Source organism: Puma concolor, chromosome B3, assembly GCF_028749965.1.
Source record: "Puma concolor isolate L17-30 chromosome B3, mPumCon1.1.hap2, whole genome shotgun sequence".
NCBI lineage: Eukaryota > Metazoa > Chordata > Mammalia > Carnivora > Felidae > Puma > Puma concolor.
The window spans coordinates 68,398,894-68,415,999 of record NC_141672.1 but is presented as its reverse complement, the minus strand read 5'-3'; the positions used below and the strand labels follow the sequence as shown (position 1 = coordinate 68,415,999).

The following is a 17,106-nucleotide window of genomic DNA, read 5'->3' as shown; positions in this document are numbered from 1 at the left end:
TGCGGTTCGTGGTTTGAGCCCCGCATTGAGCTCTGTGCTGACAGCTCAGAGCCTGGAGCCTGCTTCGGATTCTGTTGTCTCCCTCTGTCTCTCTCTGTTCTTTCCCTGCATGTGTTCTGTCTCTCTGTCTCAAAAATAAATATTTAAAAAAATTTAAAAAAAAAAAGAGAGACTTAGAGACAATCTAGTCCAGTGTTTTCATTTTTGTGTTTAAGGTCAGAGATGCTAAATTACTTGCCTAGAGTTCCAGAAAGTTCCAGGACAGAGCCTGGTTTGCAAGCCAGGATTTATTCATAGTCCCATGTGTTTTCTTGATTCATGTTTCCTTAACATATTTAAACTGAAGTTAAAAGATTTTTAAAAATTCAAACATTTATGTTAACCATGATTCAGTAGGTTTCCCTGTAAATACTCCTTTTATGATTCAGAATCCAGCTAGATTTCAAGTTGGCCTGAAATATCACTGATAAACTGAATTACCTCCATAACATTTACTGATACTACATTTACACCTTACAGTATTTACCACTATTTTTTCTCAAACAGGTGTTTTCTGCCTTCCTTTCTTTCTCTCTTTTTCTATTATTTTCTGGAATGCTTTTAGAAACCAGTTTGGTATAGGAACTGTTAATATACAGTGTCTTCCAAATCAAAGAATTTGAGTAGCCTCTTACTTTGACCATGAAAAATAACTGTTATAGATAAGAGGCGCTTGAAATTTGAGTTATGTCCATTTTTCAGTGGAACATTATCGATCTTCTCTACATATACACACATACACATGTTTTATATATACGTATATATATATTTATACATTTTATATACATGTATATATACATATATGTATATGTGTACACACATTTCATATATATATACACACACACACACACACATATATTTCTAAACTAGTTTGTTAGAGTCTGTTTTCTAATTGAGAATATATTTATAGTTGATGTCAAGTGGAATTTGGCAGAGAGGTAAAGAAGAAGAAGGAGTTTACGGTTTTCTAATAGAAGACATCAGGAAAGAAGTGAACAGAGCTTCTAAACTGGTAAGTAAATTGTTTTACTCTTTACACTAAATACTATAAGTATGGTCATACTAGGGAGGTTTTTTCCCATCAGTTTCCCAACTGGAAATTTACAAGACTTTGATTTTATGTTCAAATGCTTATTTTTGTCAAATACAGTAAATTTAAAAGAACACTTTGTATATTTCCAATGAGAGTGAGGTTAACCAACCCTCAATAATACATGTGACAATGCTGGTTTCATATCCTTATTTTATTCCAGCCTATCCATCATTTCACTACTCTTACCATCAGAATTGTGAACATACTTTTACTCTGCTATTCTTCAAATCTTTAATCCTGAGTCAACCCAGTCGTTCACTTTTCATTCCTATACCTTAGTTAGTGAGTTGGCATGATGGGTTGAGGTGGAAATTACGCAGCTGGGCAGACCAGTAATTTATGATCTCTACACCTCTTGTGGCCATTCTGTGACATTGTGTACCTTTGTTCACTTCCTTCTCATGTTCTGCAAGGTAAGTACAGTAAAACCTTGGATTGTAAGTAACTTGTTCTGTGAGTGTTCTCCAAGACGAGCAAACATTTCTAATAAATTTTAATTTGATAAATGAGCGATGTCTTGCCATACAAGTAGTATGTGACACTAAATGTCACATGATCACAACTGAACCAGTGGTTCTTCTCTTGCTCTCACTGTGGGATTGTAGGTGATCGTCTCCCATGCTCAGATGCTTTGTCTCAGCTCGTGGTGTTTGGCAGAGATCAGTGATTTTTCAGAACGTTGAAAGGTGCCCACAACTGGCACTCATGGTTCTTTTTTGTCACTTCTAAACACTATTTACAGTCCTTTGCCTTTCCATACGAGAGTTAGGTTAGGAATGCTTTGTTTCATTCTAGGTCAGGGTGCCTGCAGATAACAGACCCTTTCCTCCTCTGCCTTATTGCCAGTTATATTAAATACAGTATATGACAAGCGTTTATTAATTCTGTACTGTAGTCAACATCTGTGCGAGTGTATACAGTGGCCCCCATGCAGAAAAAGTTTCCATTGAGCCAAGAGCAGTGATTCTGTTAGTGATAGTGGAAGTTTTCCTACACATAAACCTCCTTTATCTTGTCTCCCTCACTTCAGCCATGAAGGTCTTCAAAGGTTAATTTGTTTATTTTTCTTTATATTTTGTGTTTTCTTTATTATTTTGTATTATATTACAATCCTGTAATCATTTTTATATGAATTTTTTTGGGTCATGGAATGAATAATCTGAGTTTCCATTATTATGGGGAAATTCGCTTTGATATACAAGTGCTTTGGATTACAAGCATGTTTCTGGAATGAATTATGCTCACAAATCAAGGTTTTACTGTAGTCTAAACTTTAACCCTTTGTTCATCTAATTATAGTTTGTGAGTCTTCTGTGTGATACCTACTGTATTAAACACAAGGAAAGAATTATAGGTTTCCATGTGATGTGAGTAGAAATAAGGAGAATTAGAAAATGAGAAGGTTAAAAAAAATGAGAAGGTTGGAAGTATAGGGAATTCCGTCCAGAGGAAATGATAACTGGAACTGATGATTTTTATGGAGTAGAGATGAAGAGCATTGACACATCATAGTTGAAGAAGTCGAAGAAAGGTTGTCTCATCAATGTAGGAGTTGTTTACAATGATAGCAAGAATTAGATACAGAGAAAGGGGCCAAAGTCTCAAGGCAGGAGAAGTTAGTAGGTAACAGAGGATAGATGTCATTAGGCTCAAAGGACCAGAGTTTTTAAAGTATGAAGGTAGAGTTGTGGACTATAGTCTGTAATAGAGAACTAAAATAATATTTTGATATCCCCCTTGCTTTTTTCCATATCCTCCTCCCAACCCTTGCCAAGTCTGAATGAAAATGAAAGATGATGGGAAAATAAGAAATTTCATCCAAGAAATTCTGAAAGGGAAGCAAGACCTTTATTTTAGTTGAAGCAAAAAAAAAAGGGGGGGGGGAAACAGTTATTTTTAAGTATGTTGAGGAGGCATGGGACTAGATGGTGGGATATAACTGTAGGGCATAAAAGAAAACCTTGGGCGAAAGGTTAGCAGTGGCATTTATCTAAGGACTATGTGAGAATATTAGTATCAGAATTCCTCAACCTTCTGATGATTAGTGAACTTGTGGTGAAATATGACCTGAAAGGGTCTCCTTACAGTTTGGAAATACCTGTTTTCTAAAAACATCTTAATCCTCTGTGAGCATATTGTGAACCTTTAAAAATATCCTCATCCTTGAGTTGTCTCCATTTGTGACCTGAAGCTAGAGTTCCATATGTCAGTTTATGGGAGGAGCCTCAGGTTGGCAAGGTATTCTCCAGTGACCTAATGGTACTTCAGGGTCAGCAATAAGACTACATACTCCCTTCATCAGTGACCATTTTATAATGGCTGTCTCAAGGGTTCCAAAATGTTTTAGATACGGCTGTGTATTTTAGTAGTGATTGAATTATCTAATATTAGTCTTTGTGTTCATATACCAGTGTTACATTTTAGTTAGTGCCATGGCATTGTGTTTGTTCCTTAGGGCTACCATAATAAATTACCACAGACTAGGTCGCTTAAAACAGAAATTTGTTCTCATAGTTCTGGAGACCAGAAATTCCTAATGAAACTGTCAGAAGGATTCATTCTTTCTGGGAGCTCTGAGGGAGAATCCCTTCCATGCTTCTCTCCCAGCTATTGGTGGCTACTGGCAACCTTTGGCATTCCTTGGTTTGTGGCACCATAACTCCTGTCTCTGCTTCCAGCTTCACATGTTCACATGGCTTTCCCCTCTGTGTGTCTGTGTCTTAAATGTCCCTCTCCTTTCACTTATAAGAACGCTAGTCATTTGATTTAGGGACCACCCTAAATCTAGGATGATTTCATTTTAAAATCTTTAACTAACTTACATCTACAAAGACCCTATATCCAAGTAAGATCACATTCATAGTACCAGGAATTAGGACTTGAACATATCTTGTTGGGGGGAGGTCACTATGTAACCTATTATGAGTATCTAACACTTTTTTCATTTAGTTAGGATAGAGTGATTGATCCTAGCAGATTTTTTTTTTTTTTACAGATTGGTTTCTAGTATTGTTCGGCTGTTCTCCTTGATGAGTATTTCCTAGTTATGTGTTTTTTTATTAGATTTGAGACTTTTTTTTTAATGTTTATATATTTATTTTGAGAGAGTGGGGAGGGGCAGAGGTGAGGGCAGAGAGAGAGAATCCCAAGCAGACTCTATGCTGTCAGCACAGAGCCCGACATGGGGCATGATTCCATGTACTGTGAGGTCATGACCTGAGCCAAAATCAAGAGTTGGATCCTTAACCAACTAAGCTACCCAGGCGCCCTGAGATTTGAGATTTTAATGTATAGCCGTTTTGTTTACAAATCCTTTAGTTGAAAGTATTTTAGCCAGGTAGAAAGGAAAAGAAGCATCTCTGTCTCATCCACATGTTAGATGGGAGATGAATCCTTTATGAAAAATTGTTACAGTAGTGAATCTTTAGTGTCTTTAGATTGTTTCTGGGTTGGACAGTTTTTTTCAGGAAATTGCTCTAATATACCATCATCATAGCTGTTGTAAGATGAAAATAATTTCAGACTCCCCACAAAGAATATTCATTTATACCTGGGTCATATTATAGTACTCAGCTTTCGTATGTTATGATCTCTGTTTTCATATTTTCTTCTAGAAATGCTGTATTTGCAAGAAAACTGGTGCTTCAATTGGATGTGTTGCACCCCGATGTAAACGAAGTTATCATTTTCCATGTGGACTTCAGAGAGAATGTATTTTCCAATTTACTGGCAATTTTGCGTAAGTTAATTAACTATTGAATATGAACGATGAATGTTAGGGAAAAGTAGAAAATGGATATGGATATCCCAATGATAATTCCTTTGTAAAATTTCTTTTCAGAGCTACACTGAGTTTACACATATATGTACATTTATGTTTTAAATACTCCCCTCTTTTATGGAGTCATCACTGTCTTCAAAGTCTTGGAAATTGCCAGTGTAGAATGGGCTTAACAATTAATATTCACTTTCAGCTTTCAACTCTAGAATATGATACGGAACCCTTAAATTATTCATATTTAATAAAAATTTCCACCTTTCATAAGTCTAGATTTTTATGTCATGTTTTTAGATTTATGATCCACTTTTCTTCCACAGGGCCAGATATATTTCTCATTGAGTAAATTAAAGGCATTTAAATTTGTTGGAGTCCAAAAATAAATATTATGCCCTGGAGTGCCCCAGACAATGTTTACTTCCTGAATCAAGCTTTAAACATCAAAATTTATGAATTTTAGTATTTGATATTATTAGTGTCCTATTTCTTGTGGTCTTTGTGTTCTTGAACTATTTAATGGATTTTTACCATGTATAAAACTGCAGTTTAGAAAATACAAGAGGAAATAAATTTAGTGACTTAAAATAAGTTTTTACTTACATTTTATGTGTTACTTGATTAAAATATTTTTTAAGTTTAAATTCCTTCTTTTGTGCATTGTTGAGTATAATGGTGTTGCTAACAATATTATTACATAGGATTCTCAACATAATACTAGTTACTGAAATTCTGTGAGTTGTCTTAACCAACAAAAGGTACACATTCTGAATGTCCAGCTCTCCTTGCTCATAGATTGTGAAATGGATTTTTTTAAATATCAAATTTATTGTCAAATTGGTTTCCATACAACACCCAGTGCTCATCCCAAAAGGTGCCCTCCTCAATACCCATCATCCACCCTCCCCTCCCTCCCACCCCCCATCTACCCTCAGTTTGTTCTCAGTTTTTAAGAGTCTCTTATGCTTTGGCTCTCTCCCTCTCTTACCTCTTTTTTTTTTTTTTCTTCCCCTCCCCCATGGACTTCTGTTAAGTTTCTCAGGATCCACATAAGAGTGAAAACATATGGTATCTGTCTTTTTCTGTATGACTTATTTCACTTAGCATAACACTCTCCAGTTTTTTTTTAAAGTTAGTAATAGTCAAGCTTTATTAGGTAAAGAGGTAGAGACAGAACAACTTCAAATTCTCATTATCTCACAATAGTATTTCTCAACTTTTTATTCATTATCACTCCTTTAGAGAGAAATATGAAGTTAAATTTAAATGATACCCATTCATATGAATGTCTTACAACCACGAATTTATTTTTCCTTTACTTTTTCTTTTCTTTTTTTTTTTTTTTAATTTACATCCAAATTAGTTAGCACATAGTGCAACAGTCATTTCAGGAGTAGATTCCTTAGTGCCCCTTACCCATTTAGCCCATCCCCCCTCCCTGTGAGATGGATTTATAGTGCCAAGGTTCCTGTCTATTGTAGGTTAATTATGATACAAATGAGTTTTCTTTTATTAAATGCAAATTACAATGCTAGCCTGATTGTGCTTTGCAATTTATAAGATGTTATTTTTAAATAATTTATATTTTTAGGTCATTTTGTTGGAACCATCGACCTGTTCAAATAATTACATCTAATAATTATAGAGACTCCTTACCATGTACCATTTGCTTGGAATATATTGAGCCTATTCCAACTTACAGCATATTACGAAGTCCTTGTTGTAAGAATGCTTGGTTTCATAGAGACTGTTTACAGGTAAGATATCTTGTAAACTTTTTCTGATATAAAATTTGTTGCTGGCTGATTTGAATTTCATTTCATTTATTTTATTTTTTTTAAGTTTATGTACTTACTTATTTAAGTAATCTCTACACCCAACATGAGGCTTGAACTCACAACCCTGGGATCAAGAGTCATATGCTCCTCCAACTGAGGATGGCAAGGTGCCCTGATTTGAATTTTAAATTGGAAAGAGTTGACATGTGTATTTTACCTGTACTTGTAACTTTTAAAAACAGCTTAATTAAAGCATATTTTACATATGAAATATACTGTACTGAAGAATTACTGTATTGAAATTTACTCTTTTGAAGTGAATATCAAACTAATATTTTAATAAATAGTTTAGAATACTACCTTTTAGTTTTTATTATGCTTGAACATTTTTGTTGTTTTTACCTAAGGCTTTTGTTTGTATTTCACAGTGAATAAAACACAGATTTAATTCCCAAGTTCATTTACATATTTAAGCTTAGAAGACCAAGATATGTGAAATGATAATTTAACTGTAAGCTAAGATACTTAAATGTTAAGAAGCCTTTAAAACAAAAACAAAAACAGAAACAACTGTGGTCAACACTATATGACAGCTTCTTGACAGGGACTGATTACTGTTTAATGAATTAAAAGCATTAGTTCTTTTTGAAAGCCACCGTGTATGTTAAACTTGATGACAAGTTATTAAGTAGATACCATACAACACATAACATTAAGTAATTGAACAGTTATTTGATTCAGATGATTCTTGAAGATTTTAAAAAGATCTCACTTAGTGATAACATCATATACAATAATGTACATGTGTGAACCGGCCAACTGATAGTTACAGTTAATAGAATGCCAAATAATAAAGGATTTAAGTTTAATGCTTTTATTAAAGTTTGGCTTTTATTATTGTTTAGTAAAATAAAATGTTATTATTGATTATAGGTTATCCACAAAAGTACTTTTTAAAGTTAAAAGATGTTATAAATCCTCATATTTCAAGGCAGTCTTAAAAGTATTAATAATAGTAAAGTACTTGAATGAATCAAACAATAGGCAATAACTTCAGTTTCTTCTCAAGTAGTGGTCACTCAGCCCAGTAAAAAATATACTTTCAAAATTACAGTTTCTCGTAATAAACCCTCTGCAGTTTCACCAGGGGTTGTGTCCCCTACCTTTGAACTTACAAATCTTTTAAGCCATCCTGATCATTATGTAGAAATAGAGAATATTCAAATGCACCTAATGGACCCTACTTTGTAGCACATGTGGATAGAATGAGTGAAGCACAGAAGTTGAGTGTGGGATCTGATGATGGTGTCTACACTCAAGCTCTTTTGGTACACCAGAAGGCCAGAATAGAACAACTTAAAAAGAACTCAAAATTCAAAAGAAAAAGCTGGTTAAACTAAAATCTGAGGTCATTGAAATGGAAAATATTCTAACTCAGGGGCACCTGAAAAGATTAAATTCCACATCCCCAAATATCTTCTCTCAAAGAAATGTAGCAGTTTAGAATTGTAGTAGACCATTCCAGATTGACCTTGACATTAACCAAAGAAATTGATCTTTTTTAAACCTGAGGACCACATTTTAATCTCAGCACTATTCATAACTTCTATGACAATATGGGATTTGTAGATCCTGTGCCACCAATACCCAAAGATCAAAGGTCCACTATCAAAACACCAAGGACTCAAGACACAGAAGATGGTGAGGGGTCTCAGTGGAATTGTACTGCCTGTATTTTTTTGAACTATCCAGCCTTAATCTGCTGCAAACAATGTGAGATGCCAAGGCATCTGAGCCAAAAAGCCCTATGTCTCTAAAGTCACATGTGAAGTTCAAGAAACTGGTCTGTCATCCAAGTTTTTCACGGTGCTATTTCACAGTACATAAACTGAAATAGCATAGTTATCCTATGCTACATAGGATTTTGTCAGAGTGACGGTGTGACAAGATGCTGTTACTCTAATGTTAAATGTCAGCCCACAGAGCTAATAATACCTCAATCTAATGTCATGGGCAGTTGAAATTCATCTTGGTTGCCCACTGTCTAACCATGTACAGTGTTACCAGTAGCCCATTATGGATAATTCTTGTTATATTAATGCCTAGGTGTTCCCAGTTACCTTTTCACCCTCATGTCACTACTGAGTTTTGACGGGAGGAAAGAGTAGAATGATGGCTTTTTTTCTTTCTTTTCTTTTTTCTTTTCTTTTCTTTTCTTTTCTTTTCTTTTCTTTTCTTTTCTTTTCTTTTCTTTTCTTTTCTTTTCTTTTCTTTTCTTTTCTTTTCTTAGCTTTCAGTGAGGGGGTGCCTGGGTGGCTCAGTTGGTTAAGTGTCGGACTCTTAATTTTGGCTCAGGTCATGATCTCCTGGTTTGTGAGACTGAGTCCCACGTTGGGCTCTGTGCTGACACAGAACCTGCTTGGGATTTTCTCTCTTCTCTCTTCTCTCTTCCTCCCTCCCTCCCTCCCTGCTCCTCCCCAGCTCACATGTTCTCTCTCTCTCTCAAAATAAAATAAAATTAAATTTAAAAAGTTTTCAGTGAAACACTACAAACATGAAGAAAAAGAACAAGGTTTAATTATTTAAAAACTGTTGCTGCCTCATAGTGCCAGTGGATAGGGGAAGAACTTCATGAATTCGTGGAACTCTTGGCCTTATCTTTGTTGTCCCAAAAACTCCAGTAGGTAAAGCCAGCTTCTGGGATCTAAGGATGAAAAGGAAAGCAGCGTGTGTTGTTTGTACAAACATGCAGTGAAATATCCCAAAGCTTTTCCAACTGTACCAATCTTGAGTCTGCTTTAAGGGATTTCTTTATTATTTTCTTTATTTCTATGTGTATAGTGTGGTAATATTTTAACTGATTTTCTTGTTTCGTCTTAGTGATTAAGCATATTGATGTCCCTTTTTAGCTTTACCTGAGAAAAGCAGTGCCTTAAAATTAAAAAGCATTAATAAAATGAAACCGTGCACAACTTTTCTGTACTTTGTCCTCAGGAGTGCCAGTGTTCTGTGAAGACATACAGACAGATGCTGGCCAGTGTATTGCAGGAAATACTACAGGACTTATGTCTCTAAGTCACACTGTGTACTGAGTTTAGCAGTGGGTGGCACAACACAGCGTTTAGTCTTCCACAGGGAAGCTTAAAACAAAAGGTTTTTAACCCACTGATAGAACAACAACCTTAAGCAGAACTTTCATAAGAGATTACTGTTGGGAAAGTACAGTTTTCAAAACCTGCAAGAGCAGCAGTACGTACAGCCCTTTTTGGGGAGAAGCTTAAATGCTTTACTGTCGGGACAATCAGTATCAAACCTGACTTGGTAGCAATATCATGTATATTTGTAAAATGAAGCTAGTCATGTTTAGGACAATTAAAGAAAAGCTGAGAAAAAGAAAAGCATACGCAAACTTGAACACTGAAGCAACCTCAAACATATCTTTATTTTGATGATATATTTTGATAAAGAAAGTAAATCAGATGATCAGGAATGTATATAACTAAATGAAATAAAGAAACAACAGTATGCATTTTAAAAAACAGAATTATGAAATTATATATTCATGCTTAACAGTGGGGTAAAGGGACGTGACAAAAATGTAACAAAAGGTAGGAGATAATGTTACCTGTCACCCACTGTAAATGTCTGCAAAAGAGATTTTTTATGTGAGTTAGGATTATTACAGGTAATCTTAGATGAATGTCAAAACCTTGACTTCTAGGTTGTATCTGGGAAGAAATATGACAGTCCTAGTTATACCATAGACCCAAAAGCCCTTAATATGGTACATTATGTTTTAAAATGAGGCCTTGTTTTTTAGCTTCATCTGATAAATCAGTTTTTATTTGTATTATTAATAAAATGTAATTTAGATAAAGAAAAATACCTGAGTAGTTTTTTGGGGTTTTTTTTGTTTGTTTTTTTTTGTTTTTTGCATGAGCCTTGTACTTTTTTATATTTAGGATTATTCAGTTAAAAATGGCAGGGCGGAGCCTAATTTTGTTGGGTAAATTTCATAAATTCTGTCAATTCTTACAAAGAAGTGTTTGTAAAAAAGGATCCAGAGAGTGCAATTCATAAATATCAGGAAGAGTTATCTTTGCCTAATGAGGAACAGTTCACATTTTATGACAATTTTACAAAAACAGTTTTTTCTTCATTAAGAATTTGTATTTGAAAGAATGTAATTATTACCAAATGTATCCTCTTGTTAATTTGTAAGAGTATATTATTTTTCAGAACAATTAAGATTTGTCTCAATTATTTGTTGATAATGAAACAGGTTCTCAGACTTGACCCTAGTATTCATATGGCTTTGTGTGAACACTGAAAATACCAAATTTCTAATCCCATCATTAAAAAGTTAAAATAATATTCTTACAACAGTGTAGGCCTACTTTATGCAAATATAATATAAAATCACAGCCACACGGACACCTATGACAAATACTAACATGCCGTTATTACTTGATTAGAGCCCAGTAAAAGCTAATTCTTGAGTCATGTTCAGTAAAGGAGCTGACAGTGCCTTTGCCATTCTGTCACAAGTCTTAACTGAAATAGTAAATGGAGTTTTTCCCATTATATATCAATACCCAAAGAAAAAAAATTTCTTTTAATTAAAAAAAATTTTTTTTTTAATGTTTTTATTTATTTTTGAGACAGAGAGAGACAGAGCATGAGCAGGGGAAGGGCAGAAAGAGAGGGAGACACAGAATCCGAAGCAGGCTCCAGGCTCTGAGCTGTCAGCACAGAGGCTGATGCTGGGCTCAAACTCATGGACTGTGAGATTATGACCTGAGCTGAAGTCGGACACTTAACCGACTGAACCACCCAGGCGCCCCTCAAAGAAAAAAATTTTTTAATTCCTGAACTTCATTAACATAAAAAAGTCGAAGGAAAAACAGACTGAAGAAATAGAATGAGAATTGTATTTGGTTAAGCATATTTCATCATTTGTGACCACTACATTGGGATTTTGTGAGGAGAGCATGCAGATTAATATTTTAAAAATTGGGGGTGCCTGGGTGACTCAGTTATGTGTCCAATTTGATTTCGGCTCAGGTCATGATCTCACCATTCGTGAGTTTGGACCCCACATTGGGCTGTGTGCTGACAGCACAGGCCCTGTTTGGGATTCTCTCTCTGCCCCTCCCCTGCTTGTGTGCACACACGCTGTCTCTCTCTCTCTCAAAACAAATAAGCATTTAAAAATTGATGGAAACTTTTCACTCTGTGTATGTAGAGAATTGCCACTATTCTTGTTCAGTTTGGATTCCTCCATCATTGCAGTGGTCTTATTGGTATCTTCCATATGCCCCATGTTGTTTTTTTCCTCCATACTAGACACTTTCATGTATTATATACTCTGTTTACTAAGATCTTGGTATCTGTGTACAGTTGCTTAAAAACCCTTTAGTTCACAGATTTTAGTAACTTGTTGCTTCCCTTGCACATTTTTAAAGTTTATTTATTTATTTTGAGAGAAAGGGAGGGGTAGAGAGAGAGGGGGAGAATCCCAAGCAGGCTCCAGCTGTCATCACAGAACCTGACCATTGGGGCTCCATGTGTCTATCTCTAGAACCTTGAGATCATGACCTGAGCCAGAATCAAGAGTCGGGGCAACCGACTGAGCCACCCACACACCCCTTCCCTCCCACATTGTGTGTGTGTGTGTGTGTGTGTGTGTGTGTGTGTGTGTGTGTGTCCCACTTGCTACTTGGTGGTTGCTTTTGTTTATATTTTATTTATTTAAGTAATTTCTACACCAAATGTGGGACTTGAACCCATGAGCCTGAGACCAAAAGTTGCTCACTCTTCTGACATAGCAGTTAGGTGCCTCACTACTAATGTTTTTTGAACCTCAAGTCTAATTTGTTTTCATTATCATTCATAAATTCCCCATCAGCTCAACCTGGTAGCTATTTTTGTGTATCTTTATTTGTTGCTAGCCTCTGCCTTAACCCTCTGTGATATAACTTTAGACACTTTTTTTTTTTAAGCTAGACTTTCGAAGGAGCCTACTAACTGTCCTTTTCTCCTGCATGCTTTATTCCTTACCAGTTCTTCACATACATTACTGGCTTTGATTTACCTGTCTAACCTCATTACTGAGTTCAGTATTGCCAGCATGTAATCCCGAAGTATATTATTAATTAGTTCCCTGATCACATTGTGCTCTCTCTTGCCATGGAAACTTGATATGTGCAATTCCATTTCCTTATAATGTCTTTTGTCCTATTTTCCTGGTAAACCTTTGTTTCCTCTTCCAAATTTTGCTTTGACCTCGCAATTCCTGTGACATTTTTGTCAGGCTCTTACATAGACTTAGGTATTTCTTCCTCTCTCTTCCATGTATATACTTAAAGACACACTCTTTTACAAATTATAATTGTACCTCACAAAAATTCCTTGATATAGGATCTAAGTTATTTTATGTTTCTATTTTTGGTACATAGCATAGTGTTCAGCACCTACACAATGGGGGGTAAATAGTTATTAAATGAATATGTGCTGCTAGTTTTTTTAAATAGAGATTGGCTGCTCTTTCTAATAGGTTTATAGTTTTCTGTTTCCTCGTACTCTCTGCCTGAGGGCTCTGTATTTCTATGTGCTGAAAGTGAGAATAGGTTTTATAATTCTCCCCTCTTAGGAAAAAAGTAACTTCGAGATTGAGTTAAAAACAGAACCAAGAATGATTTATAGTAATACTTATTTAAACACCCTTCCAGATGAAGTAAGTCAATATTTTTACTGTTTTATTCACAGAGAGTGAAGGATAACACAATATTTGAGGACAATAATGACATTAGGGGCACCTGGGTGGCTCAGTCAGTTGAGTGTCTGACTCTTGATTTCGGTTCAGGTCTTGGCCTCATGATAGTGGGTTTGGGTCCCACGTCGAGTTTTGTGCTGACAGCATGGAGGCTGCTTGGGATCCATTCTCTCCCTCTCCCTCTCCCTCTCCCTCTCCCTCTCCCTCTCCCTCTCCCTCTCTCTCTCTTTCTCTCTCCCTCCCTCTCTCCCCCTCTCCTACTTGCTCTCTCATGTAAGTAAACAGTAAAAAAAGAAAATGACCTAGAAAAGAAAAAATAACAAAGGTTGAGAAAAATATGTGAGTGATAGATGTAAAGCTAAGAGTAGCCGGTTCATTAACAATTATTTTTGATCATTGGGGGAAAAAATTTCAAAATTTTAGCAATAGAATAACTTCATTTATCAAAGCTTGAGAACTAGCATAGAAAATTTGTTTTCATAATATATTAAGTAAAAAACATCACATGTTCTGTTAGCTGTTATAATTTATAATTAAATTGTTAACAATGGATTTCTGTTTTCTATTACAGGTTCAAGCAATAAATGCAGGAGTGTTTTTCTTTAGATGCACAATATGCAATAATAGTGATATATTTCAGAAAGAGATGTTGAGAATGGGAATTCATATTCCTGAAAAGTGAGTACCATTTAGCCTTTCACAAAAAAGATAACTTAAATGTAGTATTTAATAACAGTGGAAATAATCAAAATAATCATTTATGAATGATTAAAATTATAAATAAGCAGCCATCTTAACTGGGGAAATGTAAAGCTGCTGCCCCCCCCCCCCCCCCCAACTGCCTCCTTCTTCCCAGATTGCTAGTTCTTGAGGGCAGGGGCTGTGACTTAAATGTCTCATTAATTGACTTACAGTCTCTTAATACCTCAGTGTGTACAATATTAATTGGTTGACTTATACCCAAGTAACAGACTTCACAATGGTATGTATAAATTATCTAAGAGAATCAGGATGTGGTTTAAAGTGTATAAGAAGGATTTTCTTAATACTTAAAGAGGAGGAATCCAGAAATAATGGCACTAAACTTGATGTTTAAAAATTAGATGTGAAATATTAGGAAAAATGTAAATTTTAGAAAATTTCTAATTTTTCATTTAACATTTGAAAATTCACTGTAAGAATAATTAACTGTAGGATAAAATGACACTAATAGATATATATCTTGAAGAGAATGATTAATCCTAAAAAACAAAAGTTTTATCCTTATTCCCAAGTATGTGAAAAGTTTTTTTTATATCCATTACCAATCCTTTTATGTAAAATTTTAGTTCAAAGTGTATTTTATATCTTTCTTCATTTACAGAGATGCATCTTGGGAATTAGAGGAAAATGCTTATCAAGAACTTCTGCAGCACTATGAGCATTGTGATGTCCGGAGATGTCGTTGCAAAGAAGGGCGAGACTATAATGCACCTGATAGGTATGTTGGGAAGTCCCATGTGTTTAGTGTCCTTATTTAAACCGTCAGTTGAGGAAGTAGTTTTCTAGTTCGTGAAATGTAGTTTGGCTCTTAGAATGTTTGAAGTTTTAACTTGCAGGTATATTTATTAAATGCATTTTTACAGAGAAATTATTGTTGTCTGCATAGTTGTAACTTATTTCTGTGGTATATTTACTGAGCCTTCATTTTCTAGAGCTACACTGTCCTATATGGTAGCCACTAGCCACATTGACTGTTGAACACTTGAAATGTGCCTACTCCAAATTGAGAAGTGTTTTAAGTGTCTTCATTTGCTAAGCCTGCCTTAACAACAGAAATTTATTTTCTCACCATCCTAGAGATTAGAAGTTCCAGATAGAGGTACCCGCAGGTTTTATTTCTGCTGAAGCCTCTCTCCTTGTCATGCACATGTTTCCCTTCTAACTTTGTCTTCGCATGATTGTCCCTCTGCCTGTTTCCTAATGTTCTTTTCCTGTAAGAACACCAGTCATATTAAATTAGGGCCCATCTATATGACCTCATTTTATCTTAATTATGTCTTTAAAGGCCCTATCTTCAAATACAGATACATAGTGAGGTGTACTGGGTTTGGGGACTCCAACTTATGAATTTGGAGGGGACACAATTCAGCCCATAACAGTAAGACAAAAATAACTTAAAGTATCTTGTTAATAAGTTTTATCTTAATAAGTTTTAAAGTATCTTGTTAATATAATTTTTTTATATTTGTTTTTATATTGATTACATGTCAAGCAAAATCATATTTTGGAAATGTTGAAATTCGTTTCATCTGTTTCTTTTACCTTTTTCAATCATGTACTAGGAAAGTTTAAATGACTCGCATTGTGTTTCTTTTGGATGGCACTATTCCATAGCTTAATTTAACTAAAATAATCTAGCAGTATTCTTTTGGATCACTATAAAAAGGGTTTGGCATTTGAAATTTATTGATTATTCTTAAGTACTGTCAATGGATATTGGCTCTAATCTGAATCAATAATCATTATGTGCCCTCTGTGTACACTATACTGTGTTGGATACTAGAAATCAAGAGTATCTTCATTTTTTAAGATGTAGAATAAACAGTAACCAATCTAGTTTTGTTGAAATTTATGGAGGATATTTTAATAAATTTTTAATCCCTGTTATGCAATCTTACTTAACATGGCAAGCTGAAACTTAAAGTGCAAAGCAGAATATTGGGAGCCTTGTTTCTCATGGAAAGTGATTTGGCTGGGTAAGATACCTCTTATTTGCAAAGACTCAGCTGATGTCTTGCCAGCTTTGAAAAATTTCCCTAAGCAGCTCTTACCACTCCTGATTTCCCATTCTGGGCTGGGTTTTTTTCTTTTGTGTGCATGTTACAATATGATTGACATTATTCAAGTTTGTTTTTTTCATTAGACTAAAAATTCTTTAAGGGCAGAGATCTTATCAAAGATGGCAAGTGTTGTATATTCTTATGTGACTGGTGATCCTGATTATTCATTTGTAAACACCAGTAATACCCCCTCTAAAGAGTTGTGCTGACACACAGATAAGATGATGTATATAGATGTGCTTTGTAAACAATAAGGTATTTTAGATTTCTTTTTTTTTAAGCTTATTTATTTATTTTTTGAGGGCAGGTTCGGGGGCAAGCACAAGTGGAATCCCAAGTAGGCCCCACACTGTTAGTACAGAGCCTGATGTAAGGCTCAAACCCATGAACCGTGAGATCATGACCTGAGCTGAAATCAAGAGTCAGACGCTTAACCAGTCAAGCCACCCAGACGCCCAAGCACTTTAGATTTCTAAGAAGCAAATACGTTCATTAATGCTGATATTTTCTAAATTTATTCACCCAGTCAGTAGTTACCAAGCTCCCTTTTCTTTCTAGCAGTTATTCGAGATTGCTATCCCTTCTCATTTCTCCTGGGGCACAATACCTGCCATTTGAATGCTTTTTCTGGTAATCTCACTCCCTCGTCCTAGTGATAGAAAAGCAGTTTTGCTGAAAGGCACCATGGTGTAGTGGTTAGGAGCATGGGCCTGAATGAAGCCAGGTAAACTAGGTTGGAAGCCTCACTGAGACTTACTAGCAGTGTAAATTTAATTGGGCAAGTTATTTACCCGTCTATGCTATGGTTTCCTCTTCTTTAAAAT

General features: G+C 35.2%; 1 protein-coding gene across 4 annotated transcripts in view; it reads left to right on the top strand.

The window, feature by feature from the left end:
* Window positions 1-17,106, top strand: part of G2E3 (G2/M-phase specific E3 ubiquitin protein ligase) — a 66,356-nt gene that overhangs the window by 31,426 nt on the left and 17,824 nt on the right. For all 4 annotated transcript variants that reach the window (XM_086710005.1, XM_025919599.2, XM_086710007.1 and 1 more), the window contains 5 exons: window positions 950-1,051; window positions 4,747-4,871; window positions 6,499-6,664; window positions 14,032-14,138; window positions 14,824-14,940. In XM_086710005.1, the coding sequence (XP_086566131.1) occupies window positions 950-1,051; window positions 4,747-4,871; window positions 6,499-6,664; window positions 14,032-14,138; window positions 14,824-14,940 (617 nt within the window). The remainder of the gene's footprint in view (window positions 1-949; window positions 1,052-4,746; window positions 4,872-6,498; window positions 6,665-14,031; window positions 14,139-14,823; window positions 14,941-17,106) is intronic.